Source organism: Jaculus jaculus, chromosome 15 (assembly GCF_020740685.1).
Source record: "Jaculus jaculus isolate mJacJac1 chromosome 15, mJacJac1.mat.Y.cur, whole genome shotgun sequence".
Lineage (NCBI taxonomy): Eukaryota > Metazoa > Chordata > Mammalia > Rodentia > Dipodidae > Jaculus > Jaculus jaculus.
The window spans coordinates 67,516,266-67,543,555 of NC_059116.1; the positions used below are offsets into that span (position 1 = coordinate 67,516,266).

Consider the following 27,290-nt stretch of genomic DNA (forward strand, 5'->3'; position numbering starts at 1 on the left):
GCACTTGCCTGCAAAGCCAAAGGACACAGGTTTGATTCCCCAGGACTCACATAAGCCAGATGAGCAAGGTGGCGCATGTGTCTGGAGTTCGTTTGCAGCGGCTGGAGGCTTGATGTGCTCATTTCCTCTCAAATAAATAAATAATAACTATTAAAAAACATTTGAAGCCAGGTGTGGTGGTGCACACCTTTAATCCAAGCACTCAGGAGGCAGAGGTAGGAGGATCACTGTGAGTTTGAGGCCATCCTGAGACTCCATGGCGAATTCCAGGTCAGGAAAACCAAAAACAAAACAAACAAACAAACAAAAAAAAAACCCAAAACATTTGAAGCCAGGTGTGGTGGTGCATGCCTTTAATCCCAGTACTTGGGAGGCAGAAGTAGAAGATTCACCGTGAGTTTGAGGCCACCCTGGGACTAAAGAGTGAATTCCAGGTCAGCCTGAGCTAGAGCGAGACCCTACCTTGAAAAACCAAAACCCAAAAACCAAAACCAAAAGCCATTTGAATGCAATAGGCCACACTGACAACAGTAACCTAGACCTCTCTGTGTTAGTCTAACTGGAATAAAAAGTCTCTAAGGACAACGAAATGATCTCCCGAGAAGTTCATGCTGCTCTGAGGGCTGACACCAACTTTACCATCAACGGGTGTGTGACGTGACACCGTGGCATGAGGGCACGTTCCCCAGGGGCTGTGTGCTGAGGGCTTCGTGTCAGGATGGTGCTACTGGGAAGTAGTGGGTCCTTTGGGGAGTGGGGTCTGCTAGGAAGTCTCTACTTATTGAAGATGAACCCTGAGGGGGATTGTGGGGCTCTATTCCCCTCTTCCTTCTGTTCTCTGGCCATGATGTGAGCAGTTTGCGCCATCATGTGCTCTTGCCATTTGGGCCTTGACCAGAGACCCAAATCAATGAATCGACTTGAGCTGAGGAACTTCCCAAACTGTGAGCCAAAATAAACCTATTCTCTCTATTAGCAAGTTATTACAGGTATATCATTATAGTAATAGAGAAAAACTATGTAACACATACAGTTTTCTAAGCTAGTGTTTAGAGGAAAGAAGGGATTCAAATCTTGGCTCCATCAAGTGTGGGGAAATGATTCAACTTATCTGGGTCTCAGTTCATTTTGTGAATGGAGAAAAATGTCTACCTTATAGAGGTGTTACAATATGCTATATAATAATATATAAATATATGAACACATAGCTAGCTAGGTGGGTGGTTATACAGATAGATAGGTAGATGGATAAACAGACAGGTATATGGACATATGTATGCAAAGATGAGTCAATATATGGATATAGATTGATAGGTATATAGACAGATGGACATGCAGATAGGTTGATAGCTAAACAGATGGACATATGGACAGGTAGGTATAAGGAGAGGTTGGTACATGGACAGGCAGTTGTACAGATGAGAGACACACAAATAGGTTGACAGACGGAGAGATACCAAAGATATAACAGTCACAAAGCAATCATTAAATGCCAGTCACCACTCCTTAATCCCATGTTTCCCAACTATCAATGCCATCAAATCCTTCTTAGGCTCCTTCAACCAAAACTATGTTCACTGAAAGGGCCTGCTCAGCATCAGGAACAATAGTCAGAGGGGAGTCGGGGAATTAGTTCTAAGCTCCCATGGATTTTGATGGGATGGGGCACAAGCTAATCATGACAATGAAGCCATGTTTTTAAATGTCATGCACGGTATCGCAGTTATCCATTAGCATCATCAATCCTGGCTTACACTTCTATGCTGCACAGAAAAGAGGGTAGGAGATGTTGCCTTGGGTTCTTACTTTTGTCCCTTTTGCTATGACTGTGGTGATAGAATGTACTAGACATTTTTGATCCCCCCCTTTTGGTGGTACCAAGGGTCAAACCTATTGTGTGCTACACAAATGTGCAAATGCTTTAGCACTGGGCCACACCTCCAGCCCTAAACCTACCTTAAAACTTTGATCTTCATAACATCCAGCCCAGGGTCTCTCAACACTAACAGCAGCTTAGGCTCCCTGAACTCAAAAGAGTTTATGGGAAGGAAAATATTTGTATAAAATTAGCACACCATATATGCCACATAATGCCAGTGTAGGCCTAATCAGTCTCTGAAAAGCAGGAATAATCAAGTCCGTGCACCCTTCTTTTGGACTTGACGAGACACTCAGGGACTAATGGGAGGCCTGGGCAGAAATTCAGCAAATACTTATTAAATAGAAGTGTGAGATCTGTATTAAAGAATAGAAGTTTCATTTACCTTACATTGAATATTACAGACTTTAGAATAATAAAATCAAAGTTTTAAAAGCCAAGTACTTTTTTGTACTTATTTCCAAGGCCTAGTCAGTAGGCAAACAGATTTGAACATATCTTGCTTTACAGACCAGAAGGACCACTGAGACCTGACTGATAATAAAAACTCAACCCAAGAATTCCCGTCAGCATCTAGTTCAGTATGCGTCTTCCCTGACAAACTTAGGAGAGGCAAGCCAAAGAAGGGATGCCTTCCGTATCCAGTCCACGTGCAGGGGTGACGCTGGCAGTTTCTGGGACGAGAACGCAATGGATACATACATGTCCCTATCATCTCCTAAGGGTTGAATAATGACTTGAAAGCTGAGAATTGACAGCAGATCGGGGGAAGAACTGGAGCAGCCAGGAAAGATCACTAAAGGGGAAAAGGAAGCATGTTTCTGAACAGTTAGTGCACGCCTGGAAGCGGAGGCAGGGGCGTTGGGGAGGACAGGAAGGCTGGGTGTGCAAGCACAACACACTTGGAGCTGCTTCTCCATGTGGGGTGAGCGTTGAGATTTTTGCCTTAGCCACGTGGACACCATCTTGAGGAAGTCTGGGACATCAGCAAAGAGACCCTGAGCCTCCCTGAGGCTGGCTAACACAGCCCACTTGCTGCTCGCTGCGAAACTGAGGCATGATGCGGGCAAAGAGGGTTGCGGTGCGGAGAGCGGCCCGCCGCCAGGAATGCTGAGTCAGGAAACACAGCCCAACTTCTGGCATTGAAAACTAGTTCCCGTGAGAAAGGCGGTTCAGATGCGAGCGCCGGGGGTGGGGGGGGTGGGGGGGGGGTGGGGGGGTGGGGGGGTGCTGACCACCGCGTGGCGGTGATTAACTGAGAGCAGCGAGGGAGGACGCTGTGACCTGGGGAGACGTCCAAACTAGAGCTATGCATCCTGACTGGCGGGGTGGCTTCTTTCCCCCTTCCTTCTTTCTCCCTGCCCTTTTGCAGATGTGTGTGTGTGTGTGTGTGTGTGTAACAGACACTCACGCTTGCAGAGCAAGCACTTTACCCACTGGCCCATCATCCCAGTCCTTTTTCTCCTTTCTACCTTCCTTTTCTTCCTCCCTCTCTGTTTCTTCTTCCCTCCCTCCTATCCTCCTTGCCTTACTTCCAGTTCCGATGGCTGGGCAGCCAGACATCTGTGCGGACTGACAATCCTATTTGGGAGACGCTTGGAGTCCTGCATTCCATGGCCTGTGGCCTTTTGCTGCATGTGTCCCCTATCATTGCCCTTCCTGTATGCTCTCGCGACGCACTCTGTAGACTGGCTACAATGTGGCCCCGAGACAGGAAGCGCGGAGGGGCTCACACATGGAGTTACTGGGGAGGGGGTGTCACCTGTTTCCCTCCACTCAGCTCATCCCTGGCGGCAGCTGGTGGAGCTGGGCTCTCCCTCCCTCCCCATCTCACTTTTGTCACCAGCCCTTGCCGTAGCTCATGTCCCTCTCTTTATAATTTGTGCCTTTTTCCCCCTATATTCTATGCCTTTCTCCGGGTTCTAGACTTTCCTGACAATAAATGTTTCAAAAAACAATAAAGTCCTCTTTTGATTTTTCTGCGTGTTCAGGTGCTAAGGAAACTGAAGATCCTGATAATTCAGATAGTAGGCCTTCCCAGCCAATCTCAAGTTTTAGATATCTATCGTTGGAAGCTGAGTCAATGTTTTCAAACCATGGTTCTATCACTATGTTTCTAGTTAAAAAAAAAGTAAGACCTTTCATCGTGCACAGAGAACCCATCCGTCTATATGGTGATCTTGTAGGTGCACCTCGGGGACAGAACCGCTTTCTCATCCTAGACGGGCTCTTTCCTGTCGGAGTCCTGCCCATCCTCCAACAGCAGGTGTCTGTCGCTTGTCCTGTGAAGCATCCTCAGGCGTTTTTTCCTATCTTACCCCAGCAGCCAGCGCAGTGCTGAATTCCCACCTCCTGGCAGCTGGCAAGACCAGACTGCAATTTACGTGTTTACTGCCCGCTGTTTCCAGCAGACAGCAAGGCCAGGGAGGGCACGGATCCAGCTCTACGCTCCATCATATCGCCTGACATGTAATAGGCTCAATAAATGTTAGTGAAGTGAGTGCCTGTCAATCCCCTGCCCTCCATTCTATAGGCTGAATATCCCCAAACATTCAGCTGCTACATACATGACAGTTTCTAGGAGATGATACCGTGAAAGCGGAAGTAGTAAAAGTTTCGTCCATCTGGCACGAAGCTGTGCCAGTTAGGGGGTGTGTGCACAACTCCTTTCCAGATGCTCCATCATGTGGGCTCCCTACCTCGGAGTCTTTTCAAGGCGCTCTCTCAGATATTGGTGGAGAGCTCTCTTCCTCGAGTCCCGAGCGGGCAGGTGTTTCTGCTGCCATCGAAAGGGCAGGGCTCCTCTACCTCGATGGCACTGTTGCTCCAAGTCCCCCTCAGCGCTGGGCTTGCCTTGCACCCATTTATTTATTTATTTATTTTGAGTCAAGCCCAACAGACTGGCCTTTTTTTTTTTTTTAATGAGAAAGCACGAGAGTGAGAGAGAGAGAGAGAGAGAAGAAACAGGGCGAGAGTGGGACAGAAGTGACGCGTCAGGGCCTCTAGCCGTCGTAGTCAAAGTGCAGACATGTGTGCCACTTTGTGCTCATGCGTGGCCTTGCACACGTGTCACCTTGTGCGCCTGTCTTGCATGGGATCTGGGAGTCAAATATGTGTCCTTAGGCGTTGCATGCAAGTGCTTAACCTCTAAGCCATCTCTCCAGGCCCCTTGCACCCAATTTTGAAGCCAGGTGTTTTGAGGGGATGGGGTTAGGCAAGTTGGACAGACAACTAGCCGGGTCCTTCCCTAAGGCAATGAAGAAAGGGTCACGTGTCCACAAACAGCTGAAATGTAGCCATATAGAGACCAAAGCTTCAGGGACGCTCAGCCCATAGATGACACAGCATTCGCGGGACCTGCTCAGCGGACAGGCCTGGTGGCAAATCCTTGCAAAGCTGCCAAACCAAAATGCCATCACTGAGCTAAGCCAGCAGACCTGGGCACCGTGATAAATCAGAGTTGCGTGAGTGCTAAGCCCGAAAGGAAGATGCCAGGACGACAGGAGGAGAAGGGAGGTAGCTGGTAGTGGGTCTTGAAAGCCAAAGAAAGGGGACAGGGGGCGAGAGTGGTGAGCGCCGGCTGCTCTGGGGAGACAAGAGCAAGAGCTGTGTGCTGCGCAGATGCTGCCCTGGGCTGAGAACGGCTGCTCGGAGTCTCCCAGGTGTTACTCTCTCCACTGCCCTGACTGGAGAGCCAAACAGAAACTTGTCATTTTCATCGGCTTCTCATATAGCCATTCTATGGAGGAGAGACCATGCTTGATAGCCGACATACAAACCCAATGATTTGGTTGGGCACAAGTCTCACTGTGATTTAGTAACGGACACTCGTTTTGAGGAGCGGCCCCCCTGTGTGTCGTTGATATGATTCCAGTTACATGGGTTATAAGTCACTGTAGCTTTTTGTTGGAGCAGAAAGAATAAATAGATGTAATTTAGTTTTCTCCCATTTATTTATTTATTTTTGCATTACTATGGATTGAACTGGGAGCCTCATACAAGCTAGGCAGGTGTGCTACCACTGAGCTGTATCTCTAGCCCCCTTTTTGTTTTGTTGTGTTTTGTTTTTTGAGGTAGGATCTCACTGTAGCCCAGGCTGACCTGGAATTCACTATGGAGTCTCATGGTGGCCTCGAACTCACGGTGATCCTCCTACCTCTACCTCGCAAGTGCTGGGATTAAAGGTGTGCGCCACCACGCCCTTCTCTCTAGCCTCCTTTTTACTTTATTTTTTTTTTAACTTGAAACAAGGTCTTAAGTTGCTGAGGTTGGCTTTGAACTCACTCTGTAGCCCAGGAAAGCTATGAATTTATAATCCTGCCTCAGCCTCCTGAGAGACTAGGATTATAGGCCTGTGCCACCATGTTCAGCCTAATTTAGTCACTATATTTCTAAAGCCAAAGTGTAGATTATGGGCTCAGGGCGGCTTAAATGGGTTGATGTCCCTCGCCTTACAAAGTGCCTGAATGTGACCAGAGGAGCGCTGCCTGCTGGCAGCATCTGGGAGTGTCCTTGCTCATGTCCTTGCTCATGTCCACCCCAAGAACAACTGTGGAAATCTGCCAGGCTTGGGCTGAGACCCAGTGCTTACACCTCATCTCTGCCATGGACATCTAGTCCCTTGTTCCTTCCCAGGCATAGATGTATTCCATAAAGAGCCAGCTGTCAACTGCTCAAGGAGACAGGAACTGCCTTGCAGAGGATCAGCCATGGTCTGAGGAAATGGAATTACAGGTGGATCAGCTATTCCCAGCTCCACTCTGTTGCAGAGATAATTAAGCCTCACACACAGGTGTGTCAACATTTATGTGACCTACTTCTAAAAAGCAAACCATGTAAAGGCCAGGGGGAAATGCAGAGGATTGTTGTAGGTATTTTGTCTATGTTGTCTTCTATGCAGAGAGATCAGGGGTCATGGCCAAGTGCACCCCAGCTTGCCCAGCCCACATGTGCCTCTGACCTACCTGCCTGCCCGCTTCCATTTATGAGTGGGAATCTCCCTCAGTGATCTTTTCCTGTTCTCATTTCAGCAGAAAGTCACTGTTTGTCTGAATCATGTTACATCTTTGAGTGCAATTTAAGAGAAATGATCATCAAATAGTTTCCTGGAAGTGGTGAGACTTGGTACCACAAAACCGAGTTTGGTTCATGGGAGGCATTTATGCATCTTGAGAAGGGAACTGTATGTCCTTGGTGTCAGGTTCAGGAGTGACCTAGACCACGGAGGCCACTCTGAGGCAAAGATGGAAGCTTTTATTCAGGAGAAACACAAGCTTCCAGGACTGACTCTCAAGACGGAAGCAGTTGACTTGGGATTACAGAGAGTGGGCTATATAGAGCTCTTCAGTTGGGGGAAGATGAGGAAGGGAAACAGCTAGGGTGTGAGACCAGAACAGTGCCCAGGTGGGAGATAAGGCAGGAAACCTAGACCTGGGGCATTATTAGGCAAGGAAGGGATAATGGCTGGGCCATTCCCTGAGGAATGTGGATGACCCACTTCCTTATGTCTCTGTTGCCAGCCCACTCTGACTCCATTTTGTCCTGACCTAACACTTGGAGCTTGCACTGCCCTCGCCAGGTGAAGCCCCAAAACTAGGCACCAGTACACTGCGTCTTGTGTCTTTCTCATCTGTTTAAGCTGTGCAAGCAAAGGTGCCTTTTGCAAATCCTAATTCCCAAAGGAAGACTCCTGGAAGGTTCAGGAATTTGTTGAAAACCAATTTAATACCAAGAGTGTTTATAGCAATGCATAGCCTTGACAGGTAAACCAATTTCTCCTGCCACATGATGGATAATAAAGAAATGAGTGCAGAGACCTATAGAGAGCCAATTTAGCAAGCACCCACAAGAGCAAAACAAGGGTTGTTTATATGATGTGCAGACAAGAGGAAACCTGATGATGGAGCCCGTCCCAGCCACTTTTTGCTGCAATCTGATATCTCAGTGTGACAGGCTGATCAATTGAAAATAATAGTGCAATCTTCCAAAACCTGGCAGATGATAACCTCTGTTCCATTCCAGTGGACAGGAAGAACAAGGGGCTTGGTGAGATCTCCCTGGGACAGGCCTGCCTGTTGGTGTATGCCTGCCCTGCAACCCGTTCTTCAGACAGCACATGGAGATGTTAGACCAGGCAGAAGCAGCAAGAATCTAAGATTGAGACCCCCTGAGTGCACTTTATTTGAAAAAAAAAAATCCTATTATATTTTACATGTGTGTACAATGTGTGTGTGTGTTAGAATGTGGGTGTGTCCTGGAGCACATGTGGAGGTCAGAGGACAACCCTGACTGTTGATCCTCATCTTCCGTCTTGTTTGAGACAGTGCAGCAGTTCAACAGCTTGTGGGAAGAGAAGGTCTATAGTCTTGAGAGGAAGTTTTAAGGCATGGCAGAGCAGGCAGGCAGTTCACATAGTCCTGCATCATTAGCAGGGCACGAGCCAGCCCTGAACACCTAGTGGACTAACTCATAGACCTCAAGGCCTGCCCCCAGCGACAAGCCTCCTTTCACAAGGTTCCACCTTCCAAAGGCTCTACCATCTGGGGACTGGTAGAGAGAGCCTTTGGAAGGCTTAATCCCAAACACTTGAGGCTATGGGGGGGAGGCAAAGGCATTTTAACCACCATAGACAGAGGATCTTGTTGTCCACTGCCGTCTATGCCAGGCTAGCCAGCCACAGGCCTCCAGGGGGTCTCTCGTCTCGGGGACTGCAGACATTGGCCACTGCACCCAGCTCTGTGTGGGTTCTGAGCGTCTGAACTCAGGTTGTTATGCTTTACAACAAGTGCACTTAGCCACTGAGCTATCTCTCCAGCCCAAGTCCTGCCTTGTAACATTGGTTCAACCTGCTGCTATTTGGCACGGGTCAACCTATGCGACAGGGTTTTCACAGTGTGCAGTACTATGCCACCCTTTCCCGGTGTCTGCACCCCTCCCCTGCTCCCACACTGACTCTCATCTCACCTACAGAATTCGAGAAATAAAGATTGGTTGCTTGAGTCAGTCGCTCCGTGGTACTCTGCAACCAGCCGGAGCACTGAGACATCATCACTCAGTTTTAAATCGCTTACCCAGTACTTCCAAGAAATACCCATTGATAGCGAACCTCCAGCAACTGTGCCAATACCTTCCCTCAGTGTCCAGAGGTCAGGGAAATAATTATACCTAAAAACTCAAAGTGAGTCCTCAGATAGTCCCGCAGACGGCAACTGTAGTATAAAGTTCAGATACAAAGGGCGAAACAACTAGAAACCGGAAAGCCGGGAAAGGGCTCTTTCTCCTCTAGCTTATCAACGCCAGCCTTGGCAGTTGTCAGGAACGGGAATGGCCTGCCATTTACTTCCTTAAGCCTTTTAAGTCAAGCCAAGTCAGTCAGGACTTCTAAACAGATTTTCACTGAGAAAAAAAATGTATTGATCCAGGGGGAATAAGTGACACAGGACTCATGTTACATGTCTGCTTGCCCAGTAACATCCCTACCTAGGCATGGGTGTGTCAAATTGTGTGTGTGTGTGTGTGTGTGTGTGTGTGTGTGAGAGAGAGAGAGAGAGAGAGAGAGAGAGAGAGAGAGAGAGAACAGCCTGTGTTTTACCTGTTTCCATAAATGGGAGCCCCACGGGCCAAACATATGAAAGTAAAGAAAATTCTGCAGCAATCATAAGCGTCCACTGGGGCTGTCACCTAAATCCACACCGAGGGGCACAGCGCAGCCGCCTAATTGAACGCAATTGGACAGAGGCTGGTTGCTTCTCAGATAATGAAGCAAAACCAAAACAGGAGTGGGGTTCCAGAAGGCTAAACAATGTCACGTACCGCCAGAAATTCCTCCAGTCAATCCTGTATGTGTGGGGGGTGGGGGGTACTCTGTTACTATAGAACACTCTCATCCTTGGGGACGATGAGGAGGCGATGGTGGCCTGACAGTAAAAATTCCCCTCATCGCCTCGAGTGTTCATGATTTAAGTTTCTTCTTTAGTACTCAGCTGGTGGGGCCTTGCTGGAAGTGGTGTGTCTCGGGGGGAAGGCCTTGAGACTTCACAGTCCGGCCCCTCACTTACCAGTGATAGCTCTTGTAGTTTGAATGGATGCCCACCCCCCAGCCGCTGCAATACGTCCAGGAGTTTCTTACAGTTTGTAACTTAGATCTGCAGCCACCTACCCGGCTGGAGGAGGTGTCGCTGGGTGGTCCAGCCCTAAGGTGTGGTGGTGGATTTAGAATTCTGGTCTAAAGCACCTGGGTTCCTGAAGTGTGCTGTGCAGTGTGGCTTTGGGGTTTGGGCTTGTGGCTCTTCTCTCTCTGCCTGGACCTGTCAAAGTGGGCCAGCTTCTTCTGCCATGATGGAACTTCCCCTCCATCTTCAGGAAGTATCTCTTCCTCCATAACTGTGCCTGGTCTGGAAGCTCACCTCAGTGACCGGAGGCTGTGTGTTACAGCTCTCTTGCTGCTTCTGCCCTGCCACGCTTTCTCTGCCATGGTGAAGTTCCCATCAAAACGGGAAGCCAGGGCTGGAGAGATGGCTTAGTGATTAAGGTGTTTGCCTACAAAGCCAAAGGACCCAGGTTCAATTCCCCAGAACCCATGTAAGCCAGATGCACAAGGTGGCACATGCATCTGGAGTTCGTTTGCAGTTGCTAGAGTCCCTGGCATGCCCATTCTCTCTGTCTGTCTCTTTTCTCTCTCTTTCTCTGCTTGCAAATAATAAAAATTTTTAAAAACTCCTGGAAGACAAAATAAACATGTTCTTTCCACAAATTGCTCTGGTAAGGTGTTTTGTCCCAGCAATGAGAAGGTAACTACCACAGAGGGACAATTAATTTCTTAACAATTACAGGAACTAGTTTAGCCTAAATCCACCTTAAAAGCATATCACAAGACACACATTTGAAAGTACAACTGCAAAAATAAACAGTAATTGGAAATAGCTTTAGACTAGAGTTAAGCAAAATAAAACCAAACAGTAAGAGCAAAATGATGATCCTCGAGTAAAACAAGCAAAGGTTCAGTCTAGGAACCATCTCCTGGAATGTGGAAATAAGGCCTCAAAGAGGAAATGAGGACTCCAAAGGCTAAATTTGGATCTTTTTATATTTTTCCTGATCATTATTATTATTATTTTTGTAGATGCCCTAGTATTTTTACATTGGCTTCTATCCCCTAAAAGTCAAGATTTTCAATGTTAACTAGAAATTTGAGAAATCAACATCAAAATGAGATACCAATGCCCAATCACCAGGATGGATATTATGTTTTCTTTTTCTTTTTTTTTTTTTTTTAAGTGTTGGAATAAGAAACTGGAACCCTGTGCAGCTGGGAATATAAAATGGTATAATACTATGCAAACTGTTAGTGGTTGATCAAAGGTTAGACATAGAATCATCATATGACACAGATCATCAATTCCATTTCTACACTTACATATCTCCAAGAATTGAAAAACAGGATTGGAACAAAGATTTGTACCTTGTGGTCATGGCAGCGTTGTTCACAATAGCCAAAAGGCAGAACCAACTGATGGATGAGAGGATAGACAAGAGTGCAGGAAATACAGTGGAATGTTAGCCAAGAAGAAGGACTTTAGCAAAAACAATTTGAGCCAGCAAGCAAGCAAGAGGCACTCCAGGGCCTCAGCCACTGCAACTAAACTCCAGACGCTTGTGCCACCTAGTGGGCATGCGCGACCTTGTGCTTGCTTCATCTTTGTGCATCTGGCTTACATGGGATCTGGAGAGTCAAACATGGATCCTTAGGCCTTGCAGGCAAATGCTGTAACTGCTAAGCCATCTCTCCAGCCTGAAGAAGGACTTTTAAAAAAAATTTTTTTTTTTTGGTTTTTCGAGGTAGTGTCTTATTCTAGCCCAGGTTGACCTGGAATTCACTATGGAGTCTCAGGGTGGCCTCGAACTCACAGCGATCCTCCTACCTCAGCCTCCCGAGTGTTGGGATTAAAGGCGTGCGCCACCACGCCTGGCTAAGAAGGACTTTTTAACACATGTTAAAACATGGATAACTCTGAGGACATTGTGCTATGTGAAATAAGCCAGTCACAAAAAGAGCAAATGCTGTGTGATCCTGTTATGTGAGGTTCCCCAAAACAGTCAAATTCCTAAAGGACAGAAAATGTATGGAAGAAAGGGAATGGTAAGGGACTATTATTTAATAGACGTAGGATTTTTCTCTGTATGGGATGATGAAAAAGTTTGGGAAATGGCGGTGATGATTATTCGATACTGATAATGTACTTGATGCTACTGAAATGGCAAAATCTGTGTTATGCATATTTTGCCACAATAAAATAAGGGGGAGGGACATGGCATGGCAGCGATACTTACAAGATATAGGCAATCACCCCGATTGACCAGCAGTCAACAGCTTTGCTGTATGGTTTCTGGGCAAGGACTTCAGGAGCTGCAGAAAGAGAAAGAAAAGACACAAGCCTGACAACTGGAATGCCTGAGGACGTGTGGTGGAAAAATGGAACACTGCAAAGTTGTTAGGAAGGAAGGCCTGAGGCTGGTGCCTTGGACTGCAGTCAACCCCCTTCCTGCCCAAGGCCGTGGGCCCGCCAGTCCTGCTCATGAAAGACAAGACCCACGGAATTGCCAAGCACTCAGTTTTTGGAATCTCCCCTTTGCACACCCCTCCCCTCTTCCCTGTGCCAATTACAGCTGCTGACTGTTGTGTATCTGCTTCTGCTTTTCACTGAAACTATAAATTAGAGGTACACATAGGGTTCCAGTTTGGAGTTTTTCAGGAGTTATCCTGGCTCCGGTCCACCGGTGTGAATAAATCTCTCCTCCACCCAATTTGGTGTTGGGCTAATTTCTGGAGGTAGATCAGATGCAAACATTTCTGTGACCTTTGCATTTTTTAATTCTTGGTTTCCCCTGTTGTCTATTCAGACCGAACCATCTGTGGGTCTAAAAACCGAGTAGAGGCATATGGAGCTCAGTGGTAGGCCACACACTTAGCAGGCTCAAAGTCCTAGGTTCAAGATCGATTCCAAGCACCAAAGATCTATTAATAGATAATGAATGATCCACGTTATTGGTTAGCTCTTTATTTATTTACTTTTTGAGGCAAGCCCCACAGACTTGCTGTTTTTATGTGAGAGAGCGGGAATGGGAGCAAGAGAGAGAGAACTGGTGTGCCAGGGCCTCCACCCCCTGTAATCAAACAGCAGAAGCATGTGCCATCTAGTGCGCATGTGCAGCCTTGCACACTTGCGTCACCTTGCATCTGGCTTATGTGGGACACGGAGAGTCAAACATGGGTCCTTAGGCTTCACAGGGAAAGTGCCTTAACCTCTAAGCCATCTTTCCAGCCGTTAGTTAGCATTTTGTTTGTTTTTTGAGGTAGGGTCTCACTCTAGCCCAGGCTGACCTGGAATTCACTCTGTAGTCTCAGGGTGGCCTCGAACTCATGGCGCTCCTCCTGCCTCTGCCTCCCAAGTGCGGGGATTAAAGGCGTGTGCCACCGCGTCCACCTTCTGTCAGTTAGCTTTTTATCAGTGGAAAAATGGAATGTGTGTATGTCCAGCCCTAATGGATCCGTCACATAGGTGGCTACCTTATGGTCTTGCCGTGTTCGGCACCGTAGCTCGTTTCACAGAGCCGTGCGCAGGCAGCCCTCCAGCTGCGTGCAGGGCGTGGGACCTCACCTGTACTGACTCAAGGCAACATTTCTGGCTCCCATGGGGGGCCTTGGGAAGTGCCATGGAGACATGAAGGCAAAGCACCCTCCTGTTTCGTGGGGCTTACAGGGCCAAGAGCTGAGAGCCGCCGGCTGGCCTCAGGGTCTGCTTGGAGCCTCTCTTCCTCATTTCTTGAGGTTTGGTGAGCGAGCTGTCAGCACTCTCCCTTGCTTATCTACAGTGATGACGGAAAACTGCTGCTTAATCTCCCTTCATCTCCTAAACCACTCTTCCATCAAGAGTCCTCACCGCCGGAGGTGAGGGCTCACCTTGTCCCTCTCGGCATCACTGGCAGTGACTGGATGAATACTTGTGCGGGATAAATCCATATGAGACAGTGACTCTTACTGACAAGTCAAGTCTCCTTTCCCCCTTCCAAACACGTCTGCTGATGATGTATGTCTTCAGTGTACACAGCCCAGGGCAATTAAAAAAGAGATGGGAAATAAAAAATTAATATTGCTGGGGTTGAAGAGATTGCTCAGTAGATAAACTACTTGCCATGCAAGTGTGGAGACTGGAGTTTGGAGCCTCCGCATTTATGTAAATGCTTGGGGGAGCATGGAAGTCTCTCTGTAATCCCGGCATTTGGGAGGCTGGGGGGCCAGCCCATTTAGGGCCTCCCCAGGGCAAGATGGCTAGTTAGACTAATTGAACTGGTAAGCTCTGGGTTCAAGTGAGAGTGCTGGCCTCCGTGTAAATAAGGTGGACAGGGACAGGGACACTCGACATCAGCCTCTGTCTTCTACTTGCACATGCACCCACACATAGCTATGCTCACATACATACATGCTACATACATACATACACACATAAAATACAGCAATATTGCTGATGAGCCCCTTGCGCATGGAATTGTGTGTTCTGTGGTATTTGGATGTATTAACTCACTATTATCCTGATCTTTCTACGATCATCCTATTATCATGACCTTCATTATTGCCAGATTATAGAAGACACCAAGATACCACCAGGTTGAGTCACTTGTCCAAAGTAATCCGGCCAGAGAGTGGCCTGTAGAGCAACTTCCCTTCCAGAGAACCTAACCCCACGAAGTGCCCACCGTCAGCTAGGCCTTATGGTCATTCATAAAAGCTCAGCTCTAATGTTCCCTTAACAAACAGCATGAGCGAGGCCCGAGAGAGAAGGAAACTGAGCCTCAGCGAAAGCAAGTAATCTGTTTAAATCACACAGCCAGGTGTGGAAGAACTGGGGCTTGAAGTCACATCACACTGACCCTTGTTCTGGCTCTTTCTATTAGATCAGACAGTCTGCTAGGGGGAGAGCTTCTTCTGTCTGGAAGAAAAGTCCAGCGGTGAGGGAGATAGCTCCATGGGAAAGTGTTTGCCACAAGACCAGCGGGATCTGAGTTTTGGGTTCACTCCCCAGCACCCCATATGTAAAAAGGCAGGGCAAGGTGGCGCGCGTGCGCCTGTAATGTAATCCGTGCTGGAGAAGCAGAGACGGAAGAGTCCCGCAGCTCATGGGCAGCCAGCTGACTTGGTGAGCTCCAGGCCAGTGAGAGCCCTTGTCTCAAGAAAAGGGTGGAGCCGGGCGTGGTGGCGCACGCCTTTAATCCCGGCACTCGGGAGGCAGAGGTGGGAGGATTGTGAGTTCGAGGCCACCCTGAGACTCCATAGTGAATTCCAGGTCAGCCTGGGATGTCCTCGGACCTGCACACACATATACATCATGTACACACACACACACACACACACACACACACACACACACGCACACGCACACACACACACACACACAAATAAAAGCCCAGCAAATCCATTAAAGAGATCCTCCATTTCATTCTATTCAATATAAATATCTTGTTGAGCAATAATAGGAAGATTCCTACCAAGCCCTGCTGAACATCTGATGGGGACACTGCGGACTCATCCATGGGTCACCCAAATCTAATATTACACTTCAGTCCTAGATAGTCCAAATATCAGAATATTTTTTAGTAAGAGCAAAGGAAATTCACTTGTACATCCTTTCTTTGCTATGTTTGTCCACAGCCCAGTAGCAAAAGGGGACACAGACGCACGACACGAGGTCACTCACCTACTGCAGTAACCCTCGGGGAGCGGGCAGCCAGCTGCCTTCACGTGCCTTCCCCATTAGCAGCTAAGAGCATGTTTCCCAAGCTCCTCTGCTATGGGAACTGGCAAAGGGGAGTCACTTACCACAGCACATGTCTCTCTGATTAGGGAAACTGTCTGAGCGGTCACACAGGCACAGATGGCGTTTGAAGGGACTGCGTCTCTAGGGTGGTCCTTGAGGCCCGGTGAAAAGTTCATCAGGGGCATGCGGGGCACTAGTTCTCTGCCAACTAATTCTCCCGCAGAGCTGACTCAGATGTAAGAGAGTGCAGAACCCAGCTGGCATGTAGATGTCCTGTCCTGTCCTGTCGCAGAAATCCACAGCGAGAGGGACGGCAATCTGGCCACAGCCGCCCAGTGACCCAGGAGTCACGTGGTACTAAAATACAGAGCGAGCACAAGACACAGCACAAACTCATGTCCCGCAGCAAGGGACAATGGCACAGGGAAGAAGGACAGAGAAAAAAAAAAAAGCTATTGGTACTGATGGCAGCTGCTTCCATCGTCTACAAGCAAAGACTGGGCTGATGTCCTGAGCCAAGATGTATGGCAAGATGTAAGGATAAGAGGTCACAGCCCTTGCAAGGCAGGCATCGCACTGGAGAAGAACTCCCACCATCTGCTCTCTTTCTCTCCACCCCCATGGTTGTCTGACACCTTGGACTGTGGACAGGAGAAGTTTTTTTTTTTTTTTTTTTCAAGGTAGGGTTTCACTCTAGCCCAGGCTGACCTGGAACTCAACTATGTAGTCTCAGGGTGGCCTTGAACTCACAATGATCCTCCTACCTCTGCCTCCCGAGTGCTGGGATTAAAGGCGTGCGCCACCACGCCCGGCTTAGGAGAAGTTTTTAAAAACACCCTTCCCCTCACATTGTAGAAACAGGACGGTGCTAGGGGTAGCCACATTTTGCTATCAGTGGCAAAGCCGCCACCATCCTGGGCAGTTATGCAAGGCACTGCCAAGACATGAAAGGCACATGGCTGACTGACATAACTTAAGATATTCAGATGCTGTGCCTGTGTGTATGTGTGCATGCACATGCGTGTTCATGTTCATGCATGAGGAGGTCAGAGAACAATCCCGGGTCTGGTTCCTCCCGCTGTTCACCTTTTTTTTTTTTTTTTTTTTTTTTTTTTTGGTTTTTCGAGGTAGGGTCTCATTCTGGTCCAGGCTGACCTGGAATTAACTGTGTAGTCTCAAGGTGGCCTTGAACTCACGGCGATCCTCCTACCTCTGCCTCCCGAGTGCTGGGATTAAAGGCGTGTGCCACCACTCCTGGCTGTTCACCTTTTCTTTTGAGAAAGTCTCTCATTGGCCTGCAGGTCATCGGTTAGTCTTGACTGGCTGGCCAGTGAGCCCCAGGGATCCGCTTGCCTCTGGCTCCCCAGCACAGGGATCACAAAGCACTACATGGGTTGATGTTTTCAACATGGGAACTCAGGTCCCATGTTTGCAGGGCTCTTTGCTATGATCACATTATTGAAGCTGTGTACTCACTATAATTACTTTCTATGTTACGAGATTCTGCTTAAATGATAAGTGTATCATATGGAACATAGGGTTGGAGAAGCATTCTGATTTGCAATGGGAACATGCATGTTAGGGGAAAGCTCTGAGTTATTAATGAATTATCAGGAAGATGTGTTTGTGGCAAACTGTTCTTGCTCTTCTTGGGGCTGTGTCTTATTGGGCTATACTGACAACAAAACCCAAGGAATTTTTAGCCAACTGGAAGTGAATCAACCATTTACCTCTGGGAAGGTTCTTAATTGGATTCGGAAGCAAATGCGGGGAGAGAAATATAATGAAATAATCCAGATGAGGTGACCCAGGCCTATAATCTCAGCCCTCAAGAAGAAGTTGAGGGATGACTGCTGTGAATCTGCGGCTAGCTTGGGCTACACAGAGTTCCAGGGCAGGCTGGGCTGCAAAGGGAGAGATCCTGTCTGTAATAGCTCAGGTTGCTGGGATGAAGTTCCAAACCAGGCACAGTTATGACAGGAGGGAAGTTTATTGAGTTTAAAGATCCAGGGGAAGTTCCATAGTGGCAGAAGAAGTTGGATCCTCTTACAGGATTAAGGAGAGGAAAAGGGAGAGCAAGTGAGAGAGAGAAAAAAAGGCCAAAAGCAATCATAAGCAAGCACACTTTAGGAGCCCCAGGCAAAGCTCAGGCACTTTGTATATCTTTAGAGTGAAATTCCAAATTCACCCCTATACACATCTTAGAGCTGGACCTTAGGATCTGCCCAGTGACACCTCCCCCATCCAGGCCACTAGAGATCTAACTTACAACCTTTAATAAAATCCTGAATACATTGGGGGTCATTCATTCAAACTACCACACTGTCCAAGAGGGGTGAAGGAAGGAAGGAAGGGGAAAAAAAGGAGAGAAAAGATAGATAAATGGATTTTGGAATGCCAACAACTATTTATTGGGAAGTACTTGTATAAGGGAAAAGCAAGACTGACCAGTTATCTTCTCATGAGCAAATGGTTTCTGTCAGGAATTTGGGGAATAGAGGAGAGAGAACTTTCTGTCTGGGTTACTTCACTCAGTATCACATTTTCTAGTTCTATTCATTTTCCTGCAAATTTCATAATTTCATGTTTTTTTTACAGCTGAATAAAATTCCCTTGTGTATTCATATTATATTTTTATTATCTATTCATAAACTGATGGACATCTAGGTGGGTTCCATTTCCTAGCTATTATGAATAAGGCAGCTACAAACATAGATGTGAAGTTATCTTTTTAATTTTTATTATTTTAATTTTAAAAATATTTTATTTTTATTTATTTATTTGATAGAGAAAAACAGGGAGAAAGAGAGAGAGAGGGAATGGGTGTGCCAGGGCCTCCAGCCACTGCAAACGAACTCTAGACACGTGCTCCCCCTTGTGCATCTGGCTAACATGGGTCCTGGGGAATCAAACCTGGGTCTTATTGCTTTGCAGACAAATGCCTTAACTGCTAAGCCATCCATCCAGCCCCCTTACTTTTATTTTTATTTTTTAGTGTAGAGAGAGAATTGGGGTGTCAGGGCCTCAGCCACTGCAATTGAACATCAGATGCTTGCGCCACCTAGTGGGCATGTGCCACTTTGTGCTTGCCTCACCTTTGTGTGTCTAGCTTATGTGGGATCTGGAGATTCAAACCGGGGTCCTCAGGCTTTGGTGGCAAGCTCCTTAACCACCAAGCAATCTCTCTAGCCTGCAAGTATCTTTACATGAGGATAACCAGTCCTTTCAGTAAAAGCCTAACAGTGCCATAGCTGGGTCATTCAGTAGGAACCTCCATAGAGACTGAAGCAATTTACACTCCCAACAACAGTGAATCCTCTCTAGTATTTGTCAATCATTTGGTTTTTTTTGTTGTTTGTTTGTTTTTTGTTTTTTGAGGTAGGGTCTCACTGTAGCCCAGGCTGATCTGGAATTCACTATGGAGTCTCAGAATGGCCTCAAATTTACGACAATTCTCCTACCTCTGCCTCCCGAGTGCTGGGATTAAAGGTGTGGGCCACCACGCCCGGCCCATTTGTTTTCTTGATGGATGCCATTCTGACTGAAGTGAGACGAATTCAAGTGAGTTTTAATTTGCATTTCCCTGCTAGGCAAAGACATTGAACATTAAAAAAAAAATTAGCCATTTTAATTTCTTCTGTTGAGGACTTCCTGTTAAGTTCTAGAGCCAACTTTTTGATTGGGCTGTTTATTTTCTTGGTATTAATTTTTTGAGTTCTTTGCTTATTCTAGGTATTAACTTACTGTCATCTAGATACCTGGAAAAGAAGGCTGTCACTTAATTTGAATGGCAGTTTCCTTTGCTGTACAGGAAAAAAAAAAAAAAGATTAATAAAGAAACAAACTGGTCTTAATTCTCTGCATGTCGACATTTGTCACTTAGGCCATTCTTGTTTTTTTGTTTGTTTAATGAACAAAAGCAAACAAGAAAACACCTCTTTCTCAATGGGCTTTCAGAATTGCTTCTTTTAGGGCTGGCAGGCGGTGATATACATGTTGTGATATATGTTATATGTTGTTATATGACTGCTGAGAACCTCCTCCATTTCAGATTCAGATGCTACTAATTCAGCTTTCCGTGCTGTTCCTTCTGGAAAGTTGTCTAGCTAACTGTAGTAAATTAACGTTCATCTCGATGTGATATGAACCATGCATCCCAGAGCAGAACATCCCCCAAGCCATCCAAGTTCACCATGTGGTCCTCTAGATGTTTAAGCGCACCTCACGCTCTTTAGAAAATGGTCTAGGATTTAACACAACTGGATTTATTACTGTGAGACTACCAACGTGCATATGGAAAATTCCACTGTGTGGTAAATATCTTCTATAAGCCATGCTATTTTATATTGATTTAGGACACGTATTCCTGGTAGAGGGCAAGGGTCCAGGGATTTGAGGCAGCAAAAAAGAATTTCAGGAACCTTTCATCTTGCTTTTAAAACAATTTAATTGCTGATTTTCCTTCTTGAAGTGGAGGCAAGAAAAAGGTTTAACCAAGTGGAACTGAAAGCTGAGAGAGCAGCTGCCCTGTGAGGGTGGGCACAGAAATCAATCTTCATGTACTCATAAAGTCGAAAAGGAATTTTTCCCTTTCCGGAACATTCCAAGATGTGCCCAAGAGCAGTTTCTGCAAAGCCCTCATCTTATTCGCAGGTTCATGCTTGAGCCGTCAGACTGATCACCTCAGACAGTGATGGACAGGAGGGAGCCATTGGGAAGATCAAAGCAATGGTCCCGAACCAGGTGGGGGGCTGAGATGCATGCCCTCTTTACACAGCCATTTCATCACTGGCTGCCAAAGTGCCTCCCCCGGGCTGTGCCCTGGCTCTATGGCATGAAGAAGCAGACCCTGGCCCTGCCTCAGAGGAAAAGGTGTTCCCCTCCTCTGTCTGCTCTCCTCGCCTCCCCTCTCCTCCTCTCTCCTCCTCCCTCTCCTTTCTATTCTGCTGGGTGCTCCACTCAGATACAAGCCGCAAAAGCCACTGACTGCCAACCACGGCAGCTACCTTCCCAAGAAGAACCGAAAACAGACAAGATCTCCAAGTGCAGAAGAGGGTGTAGCGATAAACTCAAGCCTACTCTGAATACAGTTCTTAAATTACTCGTAATAAAGCTCTGGTGCACCATGCCTGTAACCCTAGCACTTAGGAGGCAGAGGCAGGAGAATCAGAAGTTCAAGGTCATCCTCATCTACATAACAAGTTCAAGGCCCGACTATACCACCTGAGACCTCATTTCAAATAAAAACAAATCCTTATATGCTTTCTGTTTCTGCAGTAAACAGAATAGATTTATAAACTGAGCTCTGTGTCATTACATCCTAGAGAATGTATTATCTGCTCACACCTCAGTTTCCTGTCCTCCAGGTACCTGTAACTTTGTCCTGAAGTGATACTCTGTGGAAGAGAACTTGGAGTCAATGGAAGAGCTGCCTGTGATTCCTCTTTGTAAGGATTATCATGGGACATGTGAGTCCAGAAAGACCAGAAAGACTTTTGGGTTACAAATGTTTTCGGAGTCCTTCAGGAAGGTGTGAGGAGAAACTACTCCTTTACTGGTAGATGAAGGGAAACAGCCCAAGACTACAGAAGTTTTTCAAAGTGTTAGTGACAATGCATATAGAAGAGGTGGCAAGAAGATGTCGTTTATCTTTTTTTTTAATTTCACTTTATTTTTGAGAGGGGGTCATGTGTCCCAGGGAAGGCCTCCAGCTACTATGAAGGCAAGAATGACATTGAGCTTGTGATCTTCCTGCTTCCGCCTCTTGAGAACTTGGATGACAGGCTTATAGGATGTGCCACCACACCTGACTCATGAGTTCTGAGGGTCAAACCAGGGCTCTGTGCACACTGGGTAAGCACTCTACCCACTGAACCAGTGAAGATTTCTTTTAAACAACAGGAAAGATGGCAGTGGCATGTGCAGAGATGATAAATTAAGACTCTGGGTATCAAGGAAAGAAAATTCAGGCAGACATTTCAGGGGAGAATACAGCCTTGGGAAGGACTTTCTCACAACAAGGTGATATTCTTAGTCAGGTTTTCTGCCTTACAAGAGAATTTTCAACAGCAGGGGTTAACAAAAAGTGGAGGCATGCCCTGTGAAGACCTTAATAAACATTTATTGCTTCATATGTTTAGAATATCAGAATCAAGACTGTGGACAAATGAAATACAGCTGAGCGAGGAATGGAAGTGCATGCCTATAGATTCCACTGAGGTAGAAGGATTAAATTAAATTAAAAGTGAGTTTAGGGGCCAGGTGTGGTGGTGCACGCCCTTAATCCCAGCACTCGGGAGGCAGAGGTAGGAAGATTGCCATCAGTTCAAGGCTACCCTGAGACTACAGAGTGAAATCCAGGTCAGCTTGGACTAGAGTGAGACCCTACCTTGAAAAAAAGAAAAAAAGATTGAGCTTAAGGGCTGGAGAGATGGCTCAGCAGTCAAGGTGCTTGCCTGAGAAGCCTATGGACCTATGTTTGACTCTTCAGATCTTGTTAGCCATACACAAAGATAAGGCACATGCAAGGTCTCACATGCCCACTAGGTGGTGCAAGCGTCTGGAATTCAATTTCAGTGGCTGAGGCCCTAGCATGCCAATTCTCTCCCTCTCTGTCTCTCTCTGTCTGTCTCTCTCCTGAAAAATAAATTGAAAAAAGATTGAACTTAACCTGAGCTATATAGAGAGAGGCCCTGTCTGAAAAGGGAGAAGACATCCAAACATACAACCTTTCCTCCACTAGAAACTCAAACCAAAACTAAAGTAAAAAACACAACAACAACAACAACAACAAAAAACTCAGGATTGTTCCTTGCCTGTTGTCTTCTACGTTCCTGAAGTCTCAGAGGAGGGGAAGATTCTCAGGATGGCTCTGGACTCTAAGTTGGTGTGGATTCCTTGGCTGTTTGTCATCCTCGACTTAGAGCTCTAATTTACTAAAAATATACAGCTAAAGGGCTCCCTCGGCTGTCCCTAGAAGCCTCCTGAATTTGACCACAGGCATGAAAAGTCCCCATGAGAACACTTCCCTGGCTTGTCCTGAGAGCAGAGGCTGAGCTGGGATCACTGCTCAAATGCTACTGAGGCCAGAGTGCGGCTGACGGGTGGAGGAGGCGAAGGAATGGGCGGGAGTGGAAAGTGAGGCTGGGGGTGGAGTAAGAGCTTTAAATACGGGAGCACCTTGGGATTCGGTGGGCTCGAGGAAGTCTGAGTCAGGAATTTTATGAGCAACGTGGCAACATGTAACTGCGCTGCAAAAGCTTACAGGTTTTCCAGGTACCTCCCACCCTTTCCCTTTCTTGTTTGACTGGCACGTATGATGAATGCTAGGTTGGAAAGCTTATCTGCTGTTTTGAAATATGACAAGAACTGATGCTTCAAAATGAATAATGACTGCTATAGCCATTCCAATATTTTGTTTTAGTCATCACAGAGGAAAAAAGAGTAAGCTATAAAATGCTGCTATCCGTGGCACCGGATTAAAAACCGAATTTCACCCCAGTTTCATATGTTGAGAAGTCACCAAGAACTCCCAGAAGGATGCAAACTGCCTTCAAACCACTGCATTGAGAATGATTTAGGGGGTTGGAAAGATAGTTTAGTGGTTAAAATGCTTATCTGCAAGGCCAAAGGACCCAGGATTGATTCCTCAGTATCCATGTAATGCCAGATGCACAAAGTGGCATATGCATCTGGAGTTTGTTTGCAGTGGCTAGAGGCCCTAGTGAGCCCATTCTCTATGTCTCTCTATCTCAAGTAAACAAACATGTATATGAATATCTTTTTTTTTTAATAGAGTGATTTAGGGACTGGGGGAGAAGGTTCAGTAGAAAAAGTCTTGCACCTGTGAGTGCCTGAGCTTAGATGGTGTTTCCAGACAAAAAGGCAGACACCATATCACCAGTGTTCGTAGGGTGTGGGGCATGTTGGCATGTGCCTTTAATCCCAGCACTCAGGAGGCAGAGGGAGAATTACCATGAGTTTGAGGCCAGTCTTGGACTGCAGAGTGAGTTCCAGGTCAGCCTGGACTAGAGGGAGACTCTACCTTGAAAAAACAAAGACGCAGGCAAAATCCCTAGTTACTCGTGTCCTTAATCCCAGCGCACAGATGGGGCAAGGGGACAGAGACAAGAGAACCTGCAGGAATCCCACAGGCCCCCTAGCCTGGAAACAGGATGGTGAATGGGAGACCAGCGTGGAAGGAGAGACCAACACCCAAAAGTTGTTCTCTGACTCCATGCACGCCCCATGACCTGTGTGCTCCGTCTCTCACACATATGCAGACGGTGATTTCGGAAGGGATGATCTAGGTCTAGTGTTAGAGCCCACAGGTAAAGTGCTGGCCCAGTATGTGGGAGACGCTGGATTTAATCACCAGCATATGCCGCCAAGAAAGAGTGATTTAATACGATCATACATGCACCGCAGAGCAGAGCTGGGCTTACTGCGTTTACATTCTACGGTCGGCTTTCTGTCTACGTTCACTCCTTCCAGGGCTCATCAAACAGCCCTCATCAGGCGTCCTGTCCTCCTGCAGCGGGGGTGGGGCTGCATAGGTGGAAATATTTGCAGCAGCCTGTTACTGAGTGGCTGCTGAAAGGAAGAGGAAATTATCATCAGGCCATTTGCCTCTGGCTGCTCTGCATGACAAGTTACCAGCTACCTAACCTCTGGTCTCAACAAGGACTGCCCGAGAAGAGGAGGGAGACACGAGGCTTCCCGTCGGGGGATGAGGAGCTAAAGCGAGACACCAGGCAAGAAGCAAAGCGCAGAGCTCCCTCCTTCCCTCTGGAGGAAAGCAGCGTGCCATGCTCCAGGGTGCAGAGGGAAGGTGACAGTCTTGGGCACAGACGAGCTCTCAGGAGAGATGAATGGCGAGGACCCCGGTGCTGGAGAGGGCAGAAGTGAGTGATGCCCATCGACTGAATCCTACTTCTGCCTGTGTGAGTGAAGATGGAAACAAATGGTTGTCTGTATCCTTGGCAGGTGGATATCACCTCTACAGAAAAATGTAAAAATTAAAAAAAACTGCTGTGGGAGGTGCGGTTTGGAAAACAGCTCTGGGGAAGAGTACTTCCCTATCACCATGAGGCCCTGGGTTTGAGTCCTACTAATGGAAAAAAAAAAAAATCACAGGGGATCCATTGCATAGCATGTTTATGTACGACCAAATGAGAGCTAGTGTAAGAGGGTGGCGGGGTCACCTTGAGGACGGTGGTTGTGATGTTAACCTTGTGCCAATTCGCACTTCTGATTTCCAGAAGCTTCCCCCAATCTCATGTTTTACACCAAGTTCCAAAAATGTGGTGATCCCTGAATAAAGGGCATCCATCTAACTGGGTGAGGGCGGGGAGGGATTTTCTGACCATGCTGACCAACTGTTTTGTAGCTTCGTTTAAAGGAGAGCAAGCCCAGACATGTTTAAACTATTTTCGGCAAGTTAAGACAGAAATAGACTAAAGGCGCCTGCCGCGGCTGGGCCAGCAACGCTGAAGTTAAGTTCTGGAAGGAGGCTGGGATGGCTCCTTCCCCGATCACCGCAGGGACTCAAGATCGGCTATAAGCTAAAGCTTTGCTCATGTATTTCTGCTTATAAACAGAACCATGAGCCCACGTGACAAAGCTCTTTCCCTTTTCAAGCCACACCCAGCTGTTAAACAGCTGCTGTTTGCTATGAATGAAATCCTTCAGTGATCATTACTCAGGACTCAAGGGAAAAAAAAAAAAAAACTTTTGCTTTAATCAAAACTATGATACTATATGTAAAGCTACCACGACCATGACCAGCCTCCTCTCTCTGTCTGCAGTGGCATGGGATTCCTGAACCCTCCCTCCACCCCAGCAGGAAAAGAACAACACCGGACCTCTGCTGAGAGACACTTGGCCACCTGATCCACAGACCAAGTTTGAAGTTAAGTGCCTTTCTGAAACCAGGAGACCTAATTCTGATCACAGAATCTGAGCAACCATACCAATGTGTACACTGCAGCGTTATTGGTAAGATGTCCATGCTCTGTAAACACCCCTCTTAACACATCCTCTTGCAGGAAACCTCCTTCCCCCAAACCCAAAATAAGCAAGACGCTTTCCTTCATCATTGTGCCTTTGCGTGGTATTGCAGATCTCCCAATAAAGCTTTGCTGAAGCTTTTTAATTCTAAAAGGGCGATTGTCTCAGCAGCCTCTTATGGAAACAGCCTGCTCTCCCACGGTTCTTCCTATCAAAATTATCTATCAGAAAGTAGAGGAAGGGGCTCCACGGGAGTGGGAGAGTTACAAAAAAAGAGTAGCAGGAGAATATAATCCCAACACATTACATGCATATATGAAAATGTCATAACTAAACCCACCATACATAATTAATATACTAATAAAAGTCAAGAAAACAAAACAAAAAAATCCACAGGCTTTCCTCTACCAAATATGAGCATATTTGTTACTTCTGGTTTATTATTTTATATTTATTTATTTGAGAGAAAGAGAGAGAAATAGGTAGGGAGAGAGAGAGAGAGAGAATGGGCACAACAGGGCCTCCAGCCACCGCAAACAAACTCCAGATGCATGCATCACCTTGTGCATCTGGCTTTACATGGGGCCTGGGGCATTGAACCTGGGTCCCTTGACTTTACAAGCAAGTGTCTTAACCACTAAACCATCTCTCCAGCCATATTTCTGTTTTTTTTTTTTTTTAACCAGTTATAGGATTGAATGGATGAATTCTGTCACTTACTATGTCTAAGTGACTCAAGAGAGTTATTTGGGTATTTTAATTAATGCAACAGAACAGGCCATGCAATTCATTAAATTTCTGAGCTCTGACTTTTGCCTTATCATGGCGCCAACAAGGGGAATGTAGCACTTGACTGAATTCAATGGATTCTGCATCCAGGCCATTATCACGCTGACAGAGACCATATTCCTTTGAGCAATGCACTTATACCCGATGGGTCCATCATTTCTCCTCAGCGATCAGCAAGCGCCTTGTCTCTAAGACAAAGACCCTACTCCTATCTCCCAGGCACCTCAAGCAGCAGATCGTGGCCTGCGCTGGAAGAAGGCGGCTCTGCCCCTGGCTTGTGGCACCCCTGCGATGTTCCTTCTGCCCGAGCCCACCTTCCTTCCTCCGGGAGTTTCCCCTTGGTCATTCCAGCCACTGACGATCCCTCTCACAGCTGTGTTCTCAAGCTGTTTCCGAAATACACTCGTTATGTCACACACACGCCACCAGGTGCACACCGTGCGTTGCACACCTGCCACGTTGTACTGGTATTGGCGGAACCAGGCCCCTGGGCCCCCTGCAGCAGAAACTCACTAACCAGGACTGGAGTGATGCCCGCAACCTTCCCTCAGTGAAGTGCCGTGTCGACACAGGGCACGGCTTCCTTCAAAGTAAAATCCAGGCAGCTGCTGCACATGAAGTTCAACGTGTTTAGATCCCTAGGATCCTAAACTTTTCTCAGATCCCTGCGAGTCTAAGACCATGTGCCTGGTGGGAGGTGGGGGAGAGGGGCTTTTCATGGTCTACAGAGCCCATTTAAATGAAAATAGTAACTCGGTTCAGCTGAATATGATGATGCCAATGGCGTATGGCTCGCAAAGAGC

General features: G+C 46.9%; 1 protein-coding gene across 3 annotated transcripts in view; it reads right to left on the minus strand.

Moving 5' to 3' along the window:
• The window catches only part of Camk1d (calcium/calmodulin dependent protein kinase ID), a 490,150-nt gene that overhangs the window by 35,458 nt on the left and 427,402 nt on the right, over positions 1–27,290 (minus strand). For all 3 annotated transcript variants that reach the window (XM_004662370.2, XM_045134686.1, XM_012949634.2), the window contains exon 6: positions 12,209–12,284. In XM_004662370.2, the coding sequence (XP_004662427.1) occupies positions 12,209–12,284 (76 nt within the window). The remainder of the gene's footprint in view (positions 1–12,208; positions 12,285–27,290) is intronic.